General features: G+C 41.9%; 1 protein-coding gene across 1 annotated transcript in view; it reads right to left on the bottom strand.

Annotated features, from left to right (window-relative positions):
- Nucleotides 1-334: 334 nt before the first annotated feature.
- PDE1C (phosphodiesterase 1C) overlaps nt 335-25045 on the bottom strand; it is a 424232-nt gene continuing 399521 nt past the window's right edge. Inside the window, exon 18 of the mRNA XM_058181457.1 lies at nt 335-507. Coding sequence (XP_058037440.1) covers nt 335-507 — 173 coding nt within the window. The remainder of the gene's footprint in view (nt 508-25045) is intronic.

The following is a 25045-nucleotide window of genomic DNA, read 5'->3' as shown; positions in this document are numbered from 1 at the left end:
ATGTAATCTCACTCCCAATATCAAAACCCTCCATAAATGTAATTCAAATACTCTCATCAAACATTACACGTTGGTATAGTAGACCATGCCATTTATCTATTAGGAGACAGAAAGCAGAAACAGTCAATCTGCAAATAGTCATGAACATATATGCAAATTCTCAGTCTTCTATGTAGACATAGAAGAGAATTTTCTGCTGCTGCATCTGATGAACCAGGGAGAATGTATCTAAGTAGAATGCTTCCATTATATTTGTTTAATTGCATACTTGCTTGTTGGCTGAATAATCTGCATAACTTTCAAAGTCTCCTTCATTAATAAGTAGAAACCTGGCCTATTTCCTGTTCCAATGCTCAGAGATATGCTGAATCTTCTTCATTCTGCCCCTCTGATCCAGCAGTTTGTATTTCACCAAATAGTCCTCAGTTTTCTTGTGGAAAGGTGGAAAGGTAGTATTTGCAGAGGCAAAATTAGATTCCTTGGCTTGATGTATTGGAGGTTTGATAACTAGATAGAAGATAAAAACAGAAGTAACAGAGATAAATCAGCTGCTGAGTCATATTAACCTGTTATACTATTCTTTAGCCATATTGTAGACCATACATGAGAAAGTAATAACCAGGTATTTAAATATACTGAACAAAAGAAGGAAAATGAGGACAAAACAGTATACAAATGGAGAAAAGTTTAGGTGTAATTACTTATCTTAGAATATTTCTAAATTTACAATTCTAACACAACTAAATAGCATATTATTTATGCTATTATTTATTAAAATATTATTTATTTTAATAATTCTGTCAGGCATGCCTCCGTTCAAAACCCAAGAAAGAAAACCTCCAACTCCATGTTTATAGAAAAAGGTACTTTTACTGAAATCACGTTACAATGGCAGCTGATAGCAAGCAAGCATTAGAGGCAGAGGCTGACATTCAGCCCTCCTAGAGAAAAGACGTTAGTACTAGAAAATAAAATAAAGTAAAATAGACAACATAGAAATATTCTAGCACCCCCAAGCAGTTAATAACATACATAAACTATTACCCGATCCTATGGCTTCTCTGGATATTTCCTGTGAAACAATTGTATATGTTTTGGGGCTCTAACTTCCTGCTCATTCACCCATTCAGAATAAGAGTGGGGAAAGTGTTTCCATGCCACCAGATACTGCACTTTACCTCTACACCTTCGAGAGTCAAGGATTACTTTGACCTCAAAATGTTGTTCTCCTTCAATGAGGAGAGGCACCAGAGGGTTTTTTTGATTTGGACGAATTGGGGAAGTTTGTACAGGTTTCAGCAAGCTAACATGGAACACCAGGTGAATTCTCCAGTGGGTTTTTGGTAACTCTAACTGTACTGTGACCAGGTTTACTAACCGCACAAGGGGGAAAGAGCCTACATATTTGGGTCCCAGTTTTTTCAATTTCTGGGTAGTTTGCAAGTACTTAGTAGAAAGGAAAATCTTATCCCCCACCTGGTATTCTTTTGGGATGGCCTGTTTCTTATCAGCCTGCTTTTTATGAGCTTTGTGGAATAACCCGGGTGGCTTCCCAGATGGCCTTTTTGCTAAAGCACATATAGGACAACTGGTGACATATGCTTCTATGTCTTTCTTTAGGGAGGGCCACCAGAATTGTCGTTTAACTAAATGTAAAGTCTTCACAAATCCAAAATTTGTGCCCTGCAACTTTTGCATCATGAGATTATTGTAACACCACTCCCATTAGGCTGGCAGAAACATACAACTTCGCTCTAACCCACGCGAGACCATCACAAGCAGTACATTCATTTCTGTGGGAGGCAAACCACTCATCTGTTTTTAGTGCATCCCTTAATTGCTCACTCAGCCCAGTGGGTATGATTGGTTCTCCCCTTGTTTGGGCCCTAGTGACTACAACACTAATTGTCTTGAAGGCATAACTGGCCAGATGATTTCCGGTCGTGCATTGTTATATTAAGGCAACCTTGAGAGGGCATCAGCCATAAAATTCTTTCCTCTCAGGAGGTAGCACAGGGTGAAATTAAAGTGATTGAAATGTTGGGCCCACTGACTTGTTTGGGTGACAACTTTCACGGGGTTTTTAAGGCCTCTAAGTTCTTACGACCTGTCCACACTTCAAAAGGGTGCTTCGCCCGTTCAAGGAAATGCCTCCAAGTTAACAATGCCCAATGGACTGCAAAAACTACTTTCTCCCAAATTGCCCATTTCTGTTCAGTCTTGGACAATTTATGGGAGATGTAGGCACAGGGCTGTAGGGACCCATCAGCATTAGCTTGAAGTAGCACCGTCCCAACTGCCACATCACTGGATTGGCCTGGACAATGAAAGGAGCTTACATGTCGGGGTGTTTCAAAACTGGCTCAGCAGTGAACAGCCATTTCAGTTTCTCAAAAGCTGCCTGATGCTCCATATTCCATTTGAGCTACCTACTAGGTTTTGGCTTGGCCTCCCCCTTCGTTTTCAGAAGGTTGGTAATAGGTAAGGCAATTTGTGCAGATGAGGGGATAAACTGCTGATAAAAGTTTGCAAACCCCAAGAAACTCTGTAGCTGCTTACAGGTGCATGGGGGTGCCCACTTTAGGACTGCCCGGACCTTCTCCAGGTCCATTTCTATCCCCTCATTTGAGATGCAGTATCCCAGTCAATCTTGCTTTGATGGAATTCATACTTCGATAGTTTATCATACATTTCAGCCACTCTGAGCTTTTTCAGAACTGACCGCACCAATTTCACGTGTTCCTCCATGGTCTCGGTGTAAATGAGACTGTCATCTAGGTAAACTAGGATCCTCTTGTAGAGGTGCTTATGCAGTACCTCATTAATTGATTGCATGAACACTACCCTTGCAGTCCAAAAGGGAGCACCCTAAACTGGAAGCAACCCAGGGGGAAATTGAAAGCAGTGTTCCATTCATTGCCTTCCTTTATCTGGATTCTGTAGTATGCCTCCCACAAATCCAGTTTAGTAAAAATCTTCCCCTTCGCCAGGTGAGCTAACATGTCTTTTATTAGGGGCAGCAGGGACACATTTTCTACACAACTTGCATTCAAGTTCCGGTAATCAACAGACAAGCAAAGAGAGCCATCCTTCTCCCAGAACAAAAACAGAGCCGTGACTCAGGGCCTCGCTGCTTGGAGGAAGCCCTGACTCAGGTTTTTGTTGATAAAATTCCGTAGCTCTTCCAACTCGCGAAGGGTCATCAAGTAGATCTTTGGTTTAGGGAGCTTCACCCCCGGAAGAATCTCAATAAGCAGTCTGTGGATCGGTGAGGTGGCAGTACATCTGATGCCTTTTCACTGAACACCTCCCTGAGGTCCCAATATTCCTTAGGGATGTTCTCCTCCCCAGGGAGCGTTCACATGCCACCACCGCCAGCTCCTTTGAAGTTTTAGCTGTGCAAGAATGTCCATCTCCTTCCACTCATGGGTGGTGGGAGGAGCAAATGCACAACCATCCCTTCCTCCAATTCACCTGGGGGTTCCATTTCTGTAGCCAAGGCAGTTCCAGCAAGAGAGATCTTTCTATTCCAGGGGCTATGATGAAACTCAAAGTCTCTTGGTGATCCTCCCTCTGCATCTCAACAGGTTCATAACATGGGTGAGTCCCCCCCCCAACTATTGACCCATCCAACTGGCAGAATGCGATGCAACTTTCATTGTTTTTAGTCTCAATCCCATCTTGTCTACTATCTCAGGGCTGAATGCACACCTCGTGCATCCAGAATCTAGGAAAGTTAGCATCTTCCCCCGATGGTACCCCATTGACTTTCCAAGGGGTCATCATTGGTGTCGGTTTTGGTGTCATTGTCCTTTGTAATGGTCAGACCCACCTCCCCCAGGCCTGGGGAAGTGAACTCAACAACTTCCACCCCTTTCAGGGCCGTTGTTGTGGCTCCAGCCCCTGAACCTGGCCCCATGCCCAAAAGTGCCTTGGAGCCTGGCCTGCTACCAGGAAGTGACTTGGACAGTGAGGAGGAAGGGCCATCAGGACTTACCTCAGAAGCCTCCCTGGCTCAGCTCCAGGAGCCAGAAGCAGGCCAGGTGGAAGATCTAATGAGGCTTCCATCCCCTGACTCCCCCCCCCAAGCCACACCTGCAGACCCAGCTGACAACAATCAGGCATGGTTGAATCCTAGGTTTTGTAGGCAGGAGAGAAGGGAACAACAGAAGCAGGGGAGGGGCAGGCCTAGGAAGTACTGAGTCATGGAGCCACACCCCACAGGATATAAAAGGCAGCAAGAGCTGGTGTGTCTCTTTGTATCAGGCAAATCCACTGATTGACTAGAGCTGAAGGCCGTGACTCACCAGCGTCTTGGCAGCTAACGAGGGCTCTTGGCAGATGCTGGCTCTTTTGCTGCCAGAGCTGATAAGAGCCGGCTAATTAAGGTGAGGTGAGGAGGTGAGGAGGTCAGAATAGCCATCTTGCGACACTTGGCTGGGGGCTTTTCGGCTTTCTTTCCTCTAGCAGGGGTCAGCTGGGAGCCAATTTTGGAGAAGCAATCGGCCACCTGGTTCCCTTCTTTCCCACATCTGAAGCAGGCAGTGGATTTAGGCTTTGCAGTTGCATCCCCTTTGGACACTCTGGGGCTTTCTCTTGGAGGAGTGAGGGAAGGCCTGTTCCAATTCTGACCCCCGTGGTAGTGATCCCTGGCCAGGTCAATCTCCATGTCGCCGGCCATCACATACTAGCACTGCAAATCTTGGGGAGGCCCCTGGGAGCAGCAAGCCATGTAGATTTCTTCCTTGAGGCCATCTTATAACACTCCATCAACGCCATCTGGGACCACCTCCTCATGTGGCGCACCAACCCATGGAACTCTTGGATGTACTCTGCCACCGATATCCGGCCTTGAGTGATAGACTTCATCCTGTTTCTAGCTCTTTGTTCGGCTAGGGGGTTTTCAAACCATTCTCTAAGGGCCGCTATAAACTGGTCATAATTTCTCAGCAGGGGGAATTGTCATCATGGAGGACCACCCACCATTCAGCAGCTATCCCCTCAAGGGCCATGGTGATGCATCGCACATGGGCAGCTTCTGATGGGAAATCCTCTCCATACTCTTCCATGTAATTCCACACTTGAAATAAAAAAAATCCCAACACCATGGGATTCCCCCACCCCGTATTTTACTGTCAGCAGTGAAAGTTTTAGAATTTGATGCCTATGGGCTCCTGCCCCCCTCGCCAGGGAGCCCTGGGCTACATCATCTGCCTGAGCCCCAGCAGCCGGCTCTCTCTTTGACTGACTTTGGGTATTTCTTCTATGCTTGCCAGAGCCCCTGCTCACCCTCTTGGGTCTTCAATCTCTTCCCTGGTCGGCCCCTCATACCTTTCGCGGGCTTTATGACTCTCCAGAGCCTCTTTCAGGAGCTGCACAGCTTAAGTCAGCAGGAGGTCTTCTTTGTTCTCTTCCTGCCAAGCCATCTCTCCACACCAGAATCTGGTAACTGTCACCCCTGAGAGGATTTCCTTCAGAAGGTCCATCCTGCCAACGCCCAGTGACCACTTAGCTCTGGCTGTCTTTTCTTCAAGCTGCAATTCTGACATCCACTCTGAAACTTCTTTGCAGTGGCTGGATTGAGGGGGAATTGATCCACAGCCCCCATGTCTTCCTGGTCACTGCCTTGGTCAGACATTTTTTGCTCAGCCCCAATGGTAGAGATTTCTCCAGGATGGCTGGTAAAGCACACCTTGCTTAATGTCAGGTGTGCCTCCGTTCAAAACCCAAGAAAGAAAAACCCCAACTCCATGTTTATAGAGAAAGGTACTTTTACTGAGTATGAACTGAATGCAACAAAAGAAAAGCAAGGTCTGAGGCAATAGATGTGAAAATTAGATATTGAAAGCAATCCCAAATCCCTCCCCCCAAGGAACCAGGTTCAGTGTCCAATCCACATCTCCCCAAGGTGTCATGTGGGGCTCTTCTTCAAATGAGCCCCATCTCTCTGACATGCTGAACAGTTCCTCCCCATCCATATACCAGCAAAGCCTCCCCCTCCCATTACAATGGCAGCCGATAGCAAGCAAGGATTATAGGCAGAGGCTGACAAATTCTTAATAATTTGCACTGAACATATAACGCCAAAAAAGGAAAAAGCACATCATTCCAGTCCTATTCTCTCAGACTTGGAAAGCAGCCAATGGCAAACATTGTCACAAAAAATGCAGACACTTGTTCAGACAGTCACCAGGAATCAAGGCTGACTTAAACCCCACCCCAACAGCCACATACAACTAAAAGTTAAGTAAGATTGTAAAAAAAAAAACTAGTTTTCCTGTTTTTCCCTCCGTTTCTCCCTTCTCAATAATTTTGTCTCATTTTGTTTTGTCTTTAGTAAAACTGTAAACCAGGATTAGTCTTTTTTTCTTTCTTTTTTTTAGTAAAACTGTAAACCTGGGTTAGTTTTTTTTTTCTCCTCCTACTGAGAACCCTGAGATTTGGGACCTACCTGAAATATTCCTGCATAATATATAACTGCATAATAGAGAATAAAATATATGAAATAAATAAGTAAATAAATACAAAAACTAGCAACACCAAAGTCTATTTGGAGAAGTGATGTTCATATTTAACAATATTTTTTTTAAAAAAATCCTAATTAGCTGTAAAAGAAAGGATAAATGCAATATGATCGGGTACCAAGAGGTTTACTGCTATGTATATTTTGTGAAATTCAGTGGAGCATATGATCAGCTGCCAGAACACAAGTATTTCATGTATTAATGAAACCCAGGCATCTTTCTCACTAAAATCTGCCACCTCAAAACATTCACTGTGATCAATTAGCTACTTTAAACTGGCATACAACATTATATGTTGCTCTTCTCCCCCACCCCCTCTGTGAGTTTAGCTCTACAAAAAATTAGGGAACCTATAGAACAGTGATGGATAACCTTTTTGCTGTTGCATGCCAAAAGTGGGGGAGCACAGGGGGGTCATGCACGCATGTGCCCACACCCATAATTCAATGCGCCCTGCCCCCCATGCATGCGCACATGACACACACACACCCCCGCTTTTCGCACACGATGGCCCGGTTGGCCCTGTAGGCCCATTTTTCACCCTCCCAGGCTCCAGAGGGTTTCTTAGAGCCTGGGGAGGGTGAAAACAACCTTCCCATCCCCCCGGAGGCCCTCCAGCGGCCAGAAACAGCCCATTTCCCAACTTCCGGTGGGCCTGGAGGGCCCGAAAATCAGCTGGCTGGCACCCGCATGCGTACTGGAGCTGAGCTAGGGCAATGCTCGTGTGCCCACAGATATGGCTCCGCGTGCCATCTGTAGCATGTGTGCCATAGGTTTGCCATCATGGCTATAGGACAGCCACATGAAGGATAATGAAGAAAATGAAAAGTTACAACAAACTGGTGTTGGTCAGACTGAAAGGATTGTGATTGTTTTAGGAGCAGGTTCTAGCTATCCTAATGGCCTCCAAAAGCTAGTGTAGGCAGCCTTATACCACTTTCTCTGTGCCCCAAACCATCTCTCCCATTTTTCTTGCCAAAACTTGGCTGGCAGGAAAAGCAGAAAGTGAAGCAGAGGGAGCAGTTCTTTGAAATTACTGTTGCACCAAAAAGACTGATTTTCTCTCCTAGAAGGGAAAGCTTCAATCATAATTATTTATTATTTAAATTATTATATATTATATTATATATATATATATATATATATATATATATATATATATATATATATATATATATATATATATATATATATATATATATATATATATATATATATATATATATATATATATTATTATATTATTATATATTATACAATTATTTCTTCTAATTGCTGTTTATGTCCCACCACAAGCCTGTGTAAACAAGGCATTACGAACTCTAGCTGACCAAATCATGGAGGCTGAAGCCAAACACCCTGATTCACTGGCCATTGTTTTGGGAGATCTAAACAAGGCAAACTTAAGGAAAGAACTACCAAAATACTTTCAGCATGTCAATTGTCCCACCAGAGGCAAGAATACTCTAGACCACTGCTACACAACACTAAAAGATGCCTATCGGTCTTTACCACGTGCAGCTGTAGGACACTCTGATCATTGCATGATTCACCTTGTACCTGCTTACAGGCAAAGACTTAAAGCCATAAAACCAATAATTAAATCAGTGAAAACCTGGACGGAGGAATGAGAATTAAAGCTACAGGCATGTTTTGACTGCACTGATTGGAATATTTTTAAAGATACCTCTGCAGACCTGGATGAACTCACAGATACTGTAACATCATATGTCAGCTTCTGTGAAGACCTATGTGTACCTACAAGGAACTTGCGAATACACAGTAATAACAAACCTTGGTTTACACCTAAACTTAAGCAGCTCGACATTCCAAGAGGAAGCCTACAGAAAAGGTGATAAAATGCTGTACAATCAGGCCAGAAATGCACTAACAAGGGAGATAAGAGCAGCAAAAGAAGCTACTCTGAAAAGCTAAAGAATCAATTTTCAGCAAATGAACCAGCAAACATGTGGAAAACTCTTAAAAATATCACCGGCTATGGCAAACCTCCTTCCCAGGCTGAAGGTAATCAACAACTGGCAGATGACCTGAATGAGTTTTACTGCAGGTTTGAAAGGAAACTACAGCCACCTATCTCCACAACCCCATCTCAGACACACCAACAACAGCCAAGCCTCCTACAACTGACCCCATTTCATTGGGTTCACAACCCCTAGTGATCACAGAAAAGGAAGTGCAGGACCTATTTCACAGACAAAAGCCAGGAAAAGCTCCAGGCCCAGACAAGATAACTCCTTCTTGCTTAAAAGTCTGTGCTGACCAATTGGCCCCCATCTTCACCCATATTTTCAATAAATCACTAGAGATGTGCTATGTTCCTTCTTGCTTCAAACGCTCTACCATCATCACAGTGCCGAAGAAGCCCACCATCAAGGAACTGAATGACTACAGACCAGTTGCTCTAACATCTGTAGTCATGAAAACCTTTGAAAGGCTAGTGCTTTCCTACCTGAAAACCATCACGAATCCGCTCTTAGACCCCTTGCAATTTGCATACCGAGCAAATAGATCAACAGATGATGCTGTTAATATGGCTCTGCACTACATCCTACAACATCTTGAGTCTCCAAAGACCTATGCAAGGGTCCTTTTTGTAGACTTTAGTTCAGCATTCAATACCATCATTCCAGACATTCTTCTAACTAAGCTAAACCAGCTAAACCAGCTACAGGTACCGGAACAGACTTGTAAGTGGATCACAAGCTTCCTAACAAACAGGAAGCAGCAGGTGAAGCTAAGCAAGATCACATCAAATACCTGTACAATTAGCACAGGGGCCCCCCAAGGTTGTGTGCTCTCCCCACTTCTCTTCTCTCTGTATACCAATGACTGCATCTCCAATGATCCATTTGTTAAGCTACTGAAGTTCGCAGATGACACAACAGTGATTGGTCTCATTCGAGACAATGACGAATCCGCATATAGACGAGAGGTCGAACGACTAGCCTTGTGGTGCAACCAAAACAATCTGGAACTGAACACACTCAAAACCGTAGAAATGGTGGTAGACTTTCGGAAAAACCCTTCCATACTTCCACCTCTCACAATACTTGACAACACAGTATCAACAGTAGAAACCTTCAAATTTCTGGGTTCTATCATATCGCAAGATCTCAAATGGACAGCTAACATCAAAAACATCATTAAAAAGGACAACAAAGAATGTTCTTTCTGCCAACTCAGTAAGCTCAAACTGCCCAAGGAGCTGCTGATCCAATTCTACAGAGGAATTATTGAGTCTGTCATTTGCACCTCTATAACTGTCTGGTTCGGTTCTGCAACCCAACAAGAAAAACACAGACTTCAGAGGATAATTAGAACTGCAGAAAAAATAATTGCTACCAACTGCCTTCCATTGAGGACCTGTATACTGCACGAATCAAGAAGAGGGCCGTGAAAATATTTGCAGATCCCTCGCATCCTGGACATAAACTGTTTCAACTCCTACCCTCAAAACGACGCTATAGAGCACTGCACACCAGAACAACTAGACACAAGAACAGTTTTTTCCCGAAGGCCATCACTCTGCTAAACAAATAATTCCCTCAACACTGTCAGACTATTTACTGAATCTGCACTACTATTAATAGTTTCATAGTTCCCATCACCAATCTCTTTCCACTTATGACTGTATGACTATAACTTGTTGCTGGCAATCCTTATGATTTATATTGATATATTGATCATCAATTGTGTTGTAAATGTTGTACCTTGATGAACGTATCTTTTCTTTTATGTACACTGAGAGCATATGCACCAAGACAAATTCCTTGTGTGTCCAATCACACTTGGCCAATAAAATTCTATTCTATTCTATTCTATTCTATTCTATTCTATTCTATTCTATTCTATTCTATTCTATTCTATAACAATACAAGAGCTAACAATAGATTTAAACTCAATGTTAACCGTTTCAATCTTGATTGCAGAAAATATGACTTCTGTAACAGAGTTATTAATACCTGGAACACACTAGCTGACTCTGTGGTCTCTTCTCAAAATCCCCAAAGCTTTAACCAAAAACACTCTACTATTGACCTCACCCCATTCCTAAGTGGTCTATAAGGGGCGTGCATAAGAGCATAAAACATGCCTACCGTTCCTGTCCTATTGATTCCTTTCATTATATCCAATTAATATAATTACATACTTATGCTCATTTACATGCTTATATATTATATAGTTATTTTCATGCTTATGCTTATATATACTGTTGTGACAAAATAAATAAATAAATAAAATAAAAAATAAATAAAGGGGCTTTTCTGTTTCAGGCCTCTGATCTCTGTGGGATCAGAGAGCTGGCAATTAAAAGATGTTCTGCCATAGTTCCTTCTTCATCTCAAGTACCAGCAGCATCAAGGTTAGAGAAAAGTACCTTGATCTTTTTGTAACCATCCCACTGGCACCAAAAATGTCCATGTCTCCTCATGGATGGTTCATTTAATCAAATGGTTCGAGCAAACAGAAAAGTTTTTGTATGCTAGACAGCAATCTTTTCCCCCTGTGACATAAGAGTTATAGACATTTTATACATATGTTTGAGTTGATTTTATATATTGTTTGACACATACAATAAAAAGCCATCTCTGAAATTTAGATGCTATAGCACTTAATATAATGGCAGAAAAACAGTTATTGCAGGATTGTTGGTAAGTACATGTATTATTCTACATAGATAATTATAAAACGTAAGGAAAAAAAATCACTTGTAGATTCACATAAAGTGCTATGTCTTGAATCAAGGTTTGACTTTTAGTTGAAAATAAAGTGAAATTACCAGAAACAGATACAGATTACATATCTAATTGTTTTAAAAAGAAAAATGTCTGTAATTTGTATTTTTAAATTTGATTAAATGCAGTTTCTATTTAAAGCATTCAATAGTCTTCCTTCAAAGCAATATGAATCCTTCCCTTGTAAATATATCTGTCACTGACTATTTCCATTCTCCCTCTATCCCATTTTTAGAGAAAAAGAAGTAAAAATAACCTTTTAAAAAATTTTCCATGGTAATTCCCTGCAGTTCTCTAACACCCAGTTGTGCAGGAAACTTTCTGTAGATCATAGTTTGAGGATGTTTTGAAGTAATTCTACTTTGTTTCAAGATTTAGTATGTCCAATTAGATTTGGAGTACGCAGCTTTTATTTTTAGTCACCTTGAATCTTTGTGGACAAAGCAGATGAAGAACTTGTCCTTTATATAGCTCAGAGCTTATTTTTCTGGGTGGGCACAGTTCTTCAGACCTATCAAAACTCTTCCAGAAATAGTAGAGACTGACTACTGTTCAATGTAATCTCATGTCAACCAGACCAAATTTGAAACAAGATAACTTATTTCACACTGTTATGTAAATACTTCAGCTTTGGGTCTCCCCTTCTAATTCTCAGCTTGACTCCATAAATGGGGAATTTAGAATATTTAATTCAGCAAACTACAACATGAGAAGCTACAAGACTACAAATCTTGATCAGGGCAAAGCAATAGATGCAATCTACATAGACTTCTGTAAAGCTTTTGACTCTGTTGTACATGATAAACTTCTCCTAAAACTAAAATCTTACGGCATTTCAGGACCCCTCCACAATTGGATAACAGCTTTCCTGTCAAACAGACAACAAGTGGTCAAAATTGGCAATGCAAAGATCAAAAAATAGGTGTTAAGCAAACTGAGGATAATTTGTTAAAACAAATGAGAGATCAAGGCCAACAGCATATTAAGAGGTTGTATAATGTATTAGTAGAAATAGACTCAGAAACTGAATTGGTTAAGGATTGTATGATTAAGTGGGCACAAAATTTTCAGCAACCAATAATGTTGGGAACTTGGGAAAGAATTTGGGTGAGGAATGTTAAATTTACACAAGCGCAAAATATGAGAGAAAATTTTTATAAGATGTTTTATAGATGGCATTTAGACCCCAAAAAATTGTCATGTATGTATCCTAATGTACAGGCTAAATGTTGGAGATGCGATTGTGAAGATGTCACTTATTACCATATATGGTGGACTTGTAAAAAAGTTAAAGCATTTTGGATTAAAGTATGATGGATCATGCAGAATATTTTGAAAAAGAAGATTAAGTTTACCCCGCAGTTCTTTCTACTAGGAATAATTATGGATTGTACAGCTATAGAGACTAAATTGATTTTGAACTTAATAACAGCATAAGACTTTTGATTGCTCAATATTGGAAGAAAGAAGAATTACCTACAATTGAAGAATGGACACTCAAAGTATCAAATCTGGCAGAAATGGCAAAAATCTCTGCTTACTTGAAAGACTATACACAAGAAAAATATATTTTAGAATGGAAAATGTGGATTGATTATATTCAAAATAAGTATCGGATAAAAAAATATTGAATAGCATATGAGTAAATTTAGGAAATATTTTGTATTAGATATATTTCTGAAGGAGAGGGGAATTGAGAGTGTGATTAAGTGTGGAGTGACTAGAGATTATAATTTAGGAATTATTTTAGATTATGATTGTTAGTTTTGATACCCTGCATTTTGTTCTGGGAAGTCGGGGTGGGGGGTGGGGGTTAAGGGGGAGGGGAATTGGGGAGTTGAGGCTAGAGATGGAGTGATGGTTAATGTACAGGGATTATTGAAGATGTATAAATGTAATTAATGTAGGGTCGGGTCTGCCCAGTTACCATTTTAGAATGGTGGGGAGGGAGAAAAGAAAGAGTAGGAGGTAGGAAAGAGGAGAAGAGGAAGGAAGAGGGGTAGAAGAGGGAGAAAGAAGGTGTAGGGTGGAGGGAGGAGAGGATGTAGATAAGAGAAGGAGAGGAAGGTTAGGAAAGTAAAAGAAGGTAGAAGAGGGAAGAGTGTTAAAAAAGGGGGTGGTGACTAGGCAAGCCCGACTAATTGTATATAACTGTACATTGAATGAGTTGTTTGACATGATTGTAAAAATAAAACTTTTTTATGAAAAAAAAAATTGGCAATGCACTATCAAATCCTGTTCTTGTCAAAAGTGGTGTTCCCCAAGGCAGCGTTCTTGTACCAACACCCTTCATATTATACATTAATGATCTCTATGACCATATCACAAGTAATTGTGTTCTCTTTGCTGACGATGTCAAACTATTTAACACCACTAACAATACAACTACCTTTCAAAAAGACCTTGACTTTGTATCTGAATGGTCTAAAACTTGGCAATTCCAAATCTCAACCAGCAAATGCTCAGTCTTACATATTGGAAAAAAGAACCTAAACACTAAGTGTTAAGTTCTGGAAGTAACGAGGCTGGAGACCAGGGTCGTGACAACAGCTCTTTAATATAGGGTGAACCCAGCAACAGGCTGGGGGAAAAACCTCTCCTTTTATACAGTTCTACTGGTGGCTTCGTCCAATCAGCAACGTGCTGATTTCCCGCTCAAATATTTAAAGGTACAGACAAGAATACATAACACTCCTCCCCTCCCAGAAAACACTTTGCCTCTATTTACATTTATTTACATGTTATTTTTCGACGTAGTCACGCAAATAACCTGGGCGTCTCCTAGTTCTTTCAGACCTGCGCGGTTCAGTTCTGGGTGGTGTTTTGAGCTGTTCGGAGGGTCTGTTTTCTCCTCCCAGCTCTTTCTCTAGGCCGTCGGGCCCTGGATTATTTACAGATTCTTTTTCTTGGCCATCCGGCCCTGGATTACTTTTGTAATTTTCCCTGTCGTTTCCCTCGGGAACCTGATGGCGTCGCTGGACCTCCGGGACCTCAGCTAAGTCTTGCGCCTCCCCCGGGTCATGGTCAGCTGTGGGTTCAAATAAGGAGGGGTCATAATTTGTTTCCTGTGGCTTAATTTGTTCAGTTATTCGTCTCCTTATCTGATCTATGTGACGCCTCCATACTCTGTTATCTTGTAATTCGACCAAGTACGACTTTGGGCCAGTTGTTTTTATTATTTGCCCCGCGAGCCAACTTGGGCCGTCCCCGTAGTTGCGGGCCCACACTCGGTCGCCTATGTCCAATTCCCTTGTTTTGTCTATTTCCCCTTGTAACCCTCTGGTGTGTAATGGGGACTCAAGTGGTCAAGTGGGCACGGAGTTTCCGTCCCATCAGTAATTCGGCTGGGCTTCTGCCAGTAGCCGTGCTTGGGGTTCTGTGCTGAGCGGCCAGAAAGAAGTCTATCTTTGTTTGCCAGTCACCTGGCTTGAGCCTGGACAATGCCTCCTTAGCGCTCGGACGGAGCGCTCTGCAAACCATTCGGCGCAGGGTGGAAAGGCGCAGAGAGGGCATGTCGGATGCCCTCCTCTGCCAAGTATTCTTCGAACTGGGCTGCCGTGAATTGCGGCCCGTTGTCGGACACCAGAGTGTCAGGCAACCCGTGGGTTGCGAATAAGTGGCGCAGGGCTGCGATTACTGCCTCGGCCGTAGTGGATTTCATGAGTATGATCTCTAACCATTTAGAGAATGCGTCGACAACCACTAGGAAAGTTTGGCCATGGAAAGGGCCAGCAAAATCAATGTGTATTCTAGACCAGGGCCCTTGGGGTTTTTCCCATTCCCTGACTGGGGCCGTTGGAGGTAGGGGTCTGGACTCTTGGCAAGCCTGGCATTTCCCTACCCTCTCAGCAATCTCTGAATCCATGAGTGGCCACCACACATAGCTTCTTGCTAGCCCCTTCATTCGGACGATCCCTGGGTGGCCCTCGTGGAGGAGGTCCAGTACCTTTTCCCTTAATTTGTCGGGGATTACCACCCGATCACCCCATAACAGGCACCCCCCTTGAGCCGAGAGTCATCCCTTTTTTTAACAAACTCCTTAAAGCGTTCGCCCGGCGCAGCGGGCCACCCTCTTTGTACCCAACCGAGTACAGTCCTTAACATAATGTCGGTATGATGCCGAGCCACTTCCTTAGATGTGACTGGGCCAGAGTCAAGAGTCAATAAGCAGGATAGGCGTCCCGGCGTGGGGTCTTGATGGCCCCTGGCAGTGGGCATCTGCTTAACGCGTCTGCATGCCCCACTTCTTTCCTGGTCGATGCTGCAGCTTGTGCGAATAAGCGGCTAAGAAAATAGTCCATCGGGTCAAGCGTGGCGAAAGTGCCACAGGCGTTGGGCGGTCGCCAGCCAGTATCCTAGTAGCGGTCTGTGGTCAGTCACGATTTCAAAATCCGCCCAAAGACATATTCGTGGAATTTTTAACCCCTGACACAATGGCTAATGCTTCTTTATCTAATTGGCTGTAGTTCCTCTCTGGGAGGACATCGTTCTAGAGTAAAAGCTATAGGGGCTTCTGTGCCGTTTGGAAGTCTATGGCTGAGTACAGCCCCCACCCCATAAGGGGAGGCATCGCAAACCAGCACTAGGGGCAATGAGTTGTGATATTGGATAAGCAGGCTGTCACTTGAGAGCAGGTTCTTTACTGCTTCGAAAGCCCTATTTTCCGACTTTCCCCAAGACCAAACAGTATTTTTTCCTAAAAGCCTATGCAGCCGTTCGCAGCAGTCGCTTTGTTCTTTAAAAAGACCGCGTAAAAATTCACTAACCCCAGGAATGCCTGCAGCTCTGCTTTGTTTTTGGGCGCTGGAGCCTCTCTAATTGCCTTGACCTTGCTCTCAGTAGGGTGAATTCCTTTCTTGTCTATCCGGTAGCCCAAGAATTCGACGGATTCGACCCCTATCTGGCATTTGTTTACCTTGACTTTTAATCCGGCTGTCCGGAAAATGCCCAAAACCTTTCTTAAACGCTCCCCCAATTCCTCTATGTTTTCCCCTGAAATTAGGACATCATCGAAGTAGGGAACTACCCCTGGGAGCCCCTGCAGAAGACGTTCCATTAGGTTTTGGAACAGCCCTGGTGCCACACTCACCCCAAATTGCAATCGAGTGCACTTGAAGGCCCCCCTGTGCGTTACAATCGTTTGGGCTTCGGCTGTGCGGGCGTCTACGGGCAGTTGTTGGTAGGCTTGGGCCAAGTCTAACTTTGCAAAGACTTGCCCTCGCCCCAAAGAGTGCAGTAAGTGTTGCACCACGGGAACCGGGTAAGCGCTTTTCTGTAAGGCTTTGTTAAGTGTCGCCTTGTAGTCAGCGCAAATTCTAATTGACCCGTCTGGTTTTATTGGGGTGACGATTGGCGTCTCCCACTTTGCGTGATCGACTGGCACCAAAATCCCCTGATTAATGAGCTTATCTAGCTCCTTATCGATTTTTGGTTTTAGGGCAAAAGGGACTCTCCTCGCCTTAAGCCTAATGGGAGCTACCTGGGGGTCTAAGTTGAAGGAAATAGGGGTCCCCTTGTACTTGCCCAGGCAGTCCTTGAAGACATCTTCGAACTCGTTAAAGAGAATGTCTTTCAGGTTACAGTCACTTCTGTAGATGCCAGTCACTCCCATGCCCAGGGCACGAAACCAGTCTAGTCCCAACAGACTGGGCAGGGTCCCTTCAACGATCGTGATGGGCAGGGTCTTCTTATGTGGTCCGTGCTCGACACGGACGGAGGTGGTCCCTCGAACAGGGATGCGATTCCCCTGGTAGTCATGGATTCGCAGCCGTTGTGCTTGCAGGTGGCGCTTGCGACTGACGGCAGTGACCGCCAAAGTGTCCCAGGACATGATGGTGATCGCTGATCCCGTGTCTACTTCGAGCCGGCACCGTACTCCCTCTATTTTGGTCTGGTGAAGATCTTCTTCTCCACTCGGGTCTGCCTTGACCTATGACCACAGTCGTTTGGTTTGAATCCGCGCCTTTTTGTTTGAGCCAATCGCGGTCGCCTTGCCGATTCCGCGCTCTGATTGGCCGATTTGAATTTTCGGCGGGAAGGTTGGGCCGCTCGACAAACTTGAGCTAGGTGCCCCTTCTTTCCGCACCGCCGACATGTCGCGTCCTTAAATTTGCAGCGTTGGTGCTGGTGTTGACCACCGCAGCTTCCGCTTTTCGTCTCGGTCCCCTTTTTCGCGTTTCTCGGTTCTGCAGACCCCTTCCTCATCTTCACCGTCGGATTCGGTCTGAACCTCCTCCTGGTGCACTGGGGTTGTCTTCGCGCTTGCCTTAAGTGGGACCGGCTTTTGCAGTGTCTCCGCCACTTGGGTGGACATTTCATGTGCTCTGGCTTCGTCCAGAGCGTTGGCCAGCGTCAGGTTGCTCTTTGCTAGCAGCCGTCGCCGCAAACGGATGTCTCGGGCCCCTCGGATGGGTTGCTCGAGAGCACCTCGTCTGGTCGCGGTATCCGCAGTCCTTGGGCGCTTTCTTAGGGCGGCCATGTAGTCACCGATGGATTCGCCCTCCATCTGCCTTCGCTCTCCAAATTCAAACCGCCTCACGTATTTGGACGGCGTTGGCGCGAAGTGGTTCCTTAGTAAAGTCTGTAGAGTTGGCCACGACACCGATTGTAGCGGCGTTGGCTCTGCCAGGGCTTCTGCGATATCAATGACCTCCGGACCGCAGTGACTTAAGAAATAAGCCCTTTTCCGGTTATCTGGAACTCCTTGCAGTTCGTTGGCTTCTAGAAAGCTTTCGAAACGGGTCATATACGTTCCCCATTTCTCTTTAGCCGGGTCAAACGGTGCGGGCGGAGTGTAACTGGCCATCTCCGCTTTTCTGCCCTGTGTTTGCTGGGTTCGGGTCTATCGTGCTTCAGCTCGGTTCTGGTTCTCCTTAGCCTCGAGATCCCACCTTCGTCGCCAGTGTTAAGTTCTGGAAGTAACAAGGCTGGAGACCAGGGTCGTGACAACAGCTCTTTAATATAGGGTGAACCCAGCAACAGGCTGGGGGAAAAACCTCTCCTTTTATACAGTTCTACTGGTGGCTTCGTCCAATCAGCAACGTGCTGATTTCCCGCTCAAATATTTAAAGGTACAGACAAGAATACATAACACTAAGTACAAGCTTGATGGACATTACCTTACAGATAACCCCCACCCTGTTAAAGACCTTGGAGTTTTCATATCCAATGATCTAAGTGCCAAAGCCCACTGCAACTACATCGCAAAAAAGGCTCTAAGAGTTGTAAACCTAATCTTGCGTAGCTTCTTCTCCAAAAACACTACACTACTAACCAGAGCACATAAAACATTTGCTAGACCAATTCTTGAATACAGCTCAACTGTCTGAAACCCATACCACATTCCTGACATCAATACAATTGAACATGTCCAGAAATATTTTACATAAAGAGTTTTCCACTCCTCCGAATACAACAAAATACCTTATGCCACCAGACTTGAAATCCTGGGTTTAGAAAATTTAGAACTATGCCGCCTTCGACATGACCTGAGTTTAACTCATAGAATCATCTATTACAATGTCCTTCCTGTCAAAGACTACTTCAGCTTCAATTGCAACAATACACGAGCACACAACAGATTTAAGCTTAATGTTAACTGCTCCAATCTTGATTGCAGAAAATATGACTTCAGTAACAGAGTTGTTAATGCCTGGAATAAACTACCTGACTCTGTGGTCTCTTCCCAAAATCCCAAAAGCTTCAACCAAAAACTGTCTACTATTGACCTCACCCCATTTCTAAGAGGTCTGTAAGGGGCGTGCATAAGAGCACAAGCGTGCCTACCGTTCCTGTCCTATTGTTTCCTTTCGTTATATCCAATTAATATAGTTATTACATACTCATACTTATATATATGCTTATACACTGTATAATTATTTCATGTTTATGCTTATATATACTGGCTGACAAAATAAAATTAAATAAAATAAAAGCTGAGAAGGAGAGGACAGCAGGTTGCTATGCCAGTGGCAGGAGGAGTTCAAGATCCAAAACAGCTTTTAATATATTTTCCATACCCTTGACCCAATATGAATTTTAGGTAAGTTATTTTATAAATGTTTTCATGTATATTGATCTCAAAATTTTGATACCCACATAGAAAGAAATACAATCACAAATACGTTTATGTAAAAATTGGTATGGTAGACCTTTATAAGAAAACAATATGACAGAAAAGAAAAAACCAAGTGTGCATATTTTTCGGAATATTAAGAAACTTTAAGAAACAAAAAATATACTTTTTCAAAGTCAGTGATTATTTTCTAGAAAATTTTATTTAAACTTTGTTGACTTTGATTCCATAAGTCAGCTGATTACTGTTGCTGGTTTTTGAATTCAGGTGATCTAGGGGCAAAAATAAATATTAATACAAGTACACATATGAAACATTGAAGCTAGCATACAAAAAAAATGTATATTAGCTAAATTATCTCTCTGTGCCTCTCTATTGCTCTGTCTCTCTTTCTCTGCATCAGCATCAGGTTGTTTTTATTTTGCTTTTCTGGTTTTTTAAAAGAAATTTGTAATGTTTATATTCACCCTTTGCCCCCCAAAATTTTTAAAATGCTCTTAAAAATTATTTTCTTGTAAGACCCTTCAGGAAGTTTTATAGTAATAAAATATATCGAATAAATAATAGCAACACAGAAGATAAATTATGTGGGCCATGAAATTCTATGAAGTTCTATTTTGGAGCCAGTGCTATTAAGTTACTGATGAATAATCTATACTTGTGGTTAAATGGTAGCACAATATATGAAATAATTTATAATTAAAATGAACAGACAAAAATTGTGAAGAACTTCAAAGGATATTCAGTCTGAGGATATTAAAATAATTCCAGGTAGATTGGGGCAACTGTTGTGGTCAGCCTGCAGAGCTGGCAGTGGAGTCGGACAATGAGGAGGCTGGGGAGGAACATGGGCCAGTCCTGGAGTCTGGGGAAGGCTGGGATGAGAGCTCTGCGTTGGAGGCAGAGATGGGACCAGGGCCATTTGGGAGTGATGCGTAGACTCCAGAGCCCCCAGAGTCCGACAGCAGGGAGGCAGAGGAACAGGAGGAGCCTGTTCCTAATGCACGCATGCGCAGAGCTGCCAGAAGGCAAGAGCAGCTAAAGCAAAAGGGACAACTCGGGAGTAAGGCCAGGAGATGATTGGTCCCTCCCATAAGGCTTAAAAGAGAAACAAAGGCACTTGGGCCTTTTGCAGGGAAGCAACATTGCTAACTCTGTTTCCAGGCAGCATCTCTTGTTTCTGAACTCCATGGGGCTTTGCCAAGGCCTTTGGCAGGGTGTCGAAGAAGATAAAGTTTGGTGATTATCCCAAAAACTTTTTCCAAAGGACTTTTTTTGCAACTAATTGGGACTCAGCTGGGAATGAATGTAATTCATGTTACAGTAAAATAGGTTTTTTTGGGACTAATTGTACATTGTAATGACTCAGTAAGCCTAGGTCACAACAGTAACTCCCTATTAAAAGAATACTATAAGCTTAAATCTCTAAGGATTAAAATTAATCTTATTTTTTTATTTATATTTATATTAAGATACCATATAAATGAATCATGAAGGCTAAAAGTTTACCAACCTGGAGCTTTTTAGTTGAAAATGTATTCATTTTTTTCAAAATGCTTCCCAAGCTGTTGGCAGGCATGTGGATATGATAATGCACTTTTCTGAACAAGTTTTTACTTTTCTGGAAGAAAGAATATCATACAAAAGGATGTCAATTGTAAAGAGATGCATTAAAAAAAAGAATAAATACTGAAGCAGAAAATAGCCCCCTCTAAAGCTACTATTTATACTAGACAGTGCTTTTAGAGCAACTCTGCACTGGAGTAGAATACTTGTATGCTATTAACTGTACCTTAATTTAAAAATTGCTTCTGGCATATGGCATAACACTGATCTTCATAAGACACCCCTTGATCTGGTGCCGGAGAACTTATTTTCATTCATGTCCACGAGTACTTGATGATATAACAGTTTGTGAAGACTCCAAGTGGCAGGGGGAAAATATCCTTGGATCCTTAGGGCTTGATTGCTGGATTGTCTGGAAGAAACATCTGTTGAACTTTGTGCTACCTAAGCAAACCTCACTGTCTGCCATAATGGCCATAATACAGAGTTTAGTTTTGAGAAATTTACAAGAACATCAGAGTATGTTAGCAAATCCTCGCAGAACTACATGATGCTTATGACAACAGTGCTATATTTATATCTGATTCTACTAAAAATTGAACAAGAAAGAAATTTATAGTTTTATTCAACATCTGGTACTTACTTCATGGCCATCTTGTCCCATCTTGTCTTCTTAAAGATACTACAGATACCATCATATTAAGGAACTTTCAACTGAAATTAAATTACATTCTATATCTATAAAAATGGGATTGCTGCAATTAATTGTGACAATGGTTTTATCTGCACTGCCCAGTTGTCCTATCCATAGAAGAGGGTTGGCAATAATTGCTGCAGGACTGAAACAGATAGTATTGCCTTCCATAATTTCTCCACTCATTGTGAAAATGATTTCAGGGCATGTTTTTCCCCCTCCACTTTTGAAATACACTTTCCATCATTAAGTTGGTTTAAACATTCTTGGCTAATATTACTCATTCAGTTTGCCATTAACTCAAGTTTAGTATACTCTCTAATTCCTTTTAGTACTACACTGACCATGAATGTTGTAACATTAAATTGGCCTTTTAAATAGATGTTTTCTGGTTTGAAGGAAAAGGAAGTCTTTCCCTGAACAAATATTTTGTTCAGGGAAATTTTTTGATTGCAGAAAATATGACTTCAGTAACAGAGTTGTTAATGCTTGGAATAAACTACCTGACTCTGTGGTCTCTTCCCAAAATGCTCAAAGCTTCAACCAAAAACTGTCTACTATTGACCTCACCCAGTGATGGGATTCAAATAATTTAAAAACTGGTTCTCTGTCCTAATGATTTCTTCCAAAAACCAGTTCACCAAACTGCTCAGAAAGTTAACAACCAGTTCTCCCGAAGTGGTGCGAACTGGCTGAATCCCACCACTGACCTCACCCCATTTCAAAGAGGTGTGTAAGAGGCGTGCATAAGAGCACAAGCGTGCCTACCGTTCCTGTTCTATTGTTTCCTTTCGTTATATCCAATTAATATAGTTATTACATACTCATACTTATATATATGTTTATATATTGTATAATTCTTTCATGCTTATGCTTATGTATACTGTGTGACAAAATAAATAAATAAATAACTAAAACAAGATGGGACATTCAAAAATGTAAAAATAACTAAAAATAAAAGTTTCCTGGCTGAAACTAATTCTTCCTTGAGCTTCTTACGTTACTCTATGATTTTTTTAATGTCCATTAAAACATGAACTTATTAAAAATAGGAATCTGAGGAAAAATGGAATTTAAAAAATACATTTCTACCTGGTTTCAAACTCAGAACCTTCTGTTTACAAGACAGACATTTAAATCCTTGTGCTACTGCAACATCCACAATAAAAGAACTTCTTAAAGACATGAAAAAACAACCAGATAATAAGACATTTTTAACAGTTCCTTGTTAAGCCTGTTTGTCTGTGCATGTTCATGCTTTAAATTTGTATCTATAAAATTGATTATCTATATGTGCATGTACATATAGTTTATTGTAGTAGTTGAGGCACCAGGCTAGAGACAGAGAGAACATGAATTTTAGTGCTGCCTAGAACAAAGCCATCTGGGTGACCTAGGGCCAAGCACTGTCTCTGCCCTAGGAAGGAGGCAATAGCAAGCCATTTCTGAAATCTTGCACTTGTCAGAAATCAATGTTGACTTGAAAGTGTGTATACATGCACTTCTGGCAGAGCTCCCACCTTTGAAGGCAGGAAAACTTCTACCTCCCATACAGACCTTCCACAGTTCAAGGCTTAGAGTGCTTTCTAAGCCAGAAGAACACCCACCCACCTCCAGATAGGGGGAGACTTTGGAAGTCAACTCTTTTGCTCCCTTGGGAAGCCAGGTGCTCTCAGACTGCTTCTTGAAGAATCTTCCTGGCTGGAAGAGTCCCTGGCTGGGGAGGGGCAACCAAGCAAGTTCACTGTGGAAGAATCAGCCATTTTTAACAGAAAATAAAAGGTTCCACCTCTTTTTAGACACTAGTTTTTTGTTGTTGTTTTTGTTGTTGTTGTTGTTTTTGGCATATTTACCTTTCATGCTGAAAGAGGCTATCAGTAGTTGTAGCTTGCTATTTCCTTTTTTTGTGGAATTATTGTCATTTTTGAGGCTTTGTGGTTTAAGATGGTGAGAGGGAGGAGCTGAGATATCTGAGTCAGACTAAGAAGCCTGATATAATCTGAAACTAAAGCAATGTGAAAACTATGTGAAAGCAAAACTATTTCTGAAATTATTTTTGTACTTTTTGGCTTAAATCTAATGTTCTTTATATCATTAGCTGACTCAATAGACTTGCTTTTTGGAGCTCAAATAAGAACTCTCTGTATGAAGTACGGAGATTGCTGCAAGGGGTGTGTGTAAATAATTAAAAACAAAATTATTTACACACACCCCTTGCAGCAATCTCCGTACTTCATACAGAGAGTTCTTATTTGAGCTCCAAACAGCTTCTGATTGGTCTTTTATGGTCATCTGTCATATAGCTCTGAAATTTTTTTTGAGGCCTTTTTATATAATAGTGCTGATTCATCACAAGATGGAGCCAAAAGACCATATTATTGCTAACTCTTTTAAAGTACATATTAATCTTATTAAATCCGGTGTAATATAGTTTCCAAGCCTATAACCCTGAAACTTTTAACTTTAAACCTATTTTTTTTAAAAAAAATATTTTTTAAATATTTTTAAATCCAAAAGAATAACAATGAGGAAGAAGACAGAGAAATTAGAATGATTATCAGATACAGAACTTTTAAAGCCATTTATGGATGAGTACATGTCGTGCTCAGCAAACTGGTTGTTACACTAGTTGAATCCCACTACTGCTGATAACTGCCTTTGAGATATCAGAAGCCATTAAAAAAAAAGAGATCAGGGAAACCCCCAGGCCCACATGGTCTCACAAGCCAATATTATACTGTATATTTTGGAGTATAAGACGCACCGGAGTATAAGATGCAACTTAGTTTTTGTGCTTTTTATTCCCTGCTTGGGGATAAAAAACAGCTTCTAAAGCACATCTGAGAGGGAGCAGCAATGAGAAAAGCAGGCAAAGCACGGAGATCGCTTCACTCGCTAGCGCCTTGTTAGGGCTGAACAAAAGCTTCAAAAAAGCTAAATTTGGAGTATAAGATGCACCCAAATTTTCAGCCTCTTTTGGGGGTGGGGGGAGAGTGCGTCTTATACTCCAAAAAATATGGTAAGTGCTTTGAGGATAAACTTCGACCACTAAAGGACATAATGAATGATATACTACAGGGGAAAAATATACATCAAACATGAAAAGAAGCCAACATTGTGTGGCTCCCAAAGGAGGGTCAAGATGTTACAAAGACAAAGAATTATAGACCAATGTCATTATTAAACAAGGATTACAAATGTTTTGCTGCCATTCTGGCAGAAAGACTAAAGAAGATTTTACAGGTATATACACATGAAGATCAAGCAGGCTTTCTGCCAAAAAGACAGCTAAGAGATAATGTAAAGACTGTTTTAGATATTATTATTAATATAAAATTAAGCATCGTTTCTTTTCTTTTTTTAAATATAAATTTTATTGAACTTTAACAATTAAACAATTTTCATGACTGTGACCATTTACATATCATCC

This window comes from Ahaetulla prasina, chromosome 4, assembly GCF_028640845.1.
Source record: "Ahaetulla prasina isolate Xishuangbanna chromosome 4, ASM2864084v1, whole genome shotgun sequence".
Classification (NCBI taxonomy): domain Eukaryota; kingdom Metazoa; phylum Chordata; class Lepidosauria; order Squamata; family Colubridae; genus Ahaetulla; species Ahaetulla prasina.
This window is presented reverse-complemented; position numbering and strand designations above follow the sequence as displayed.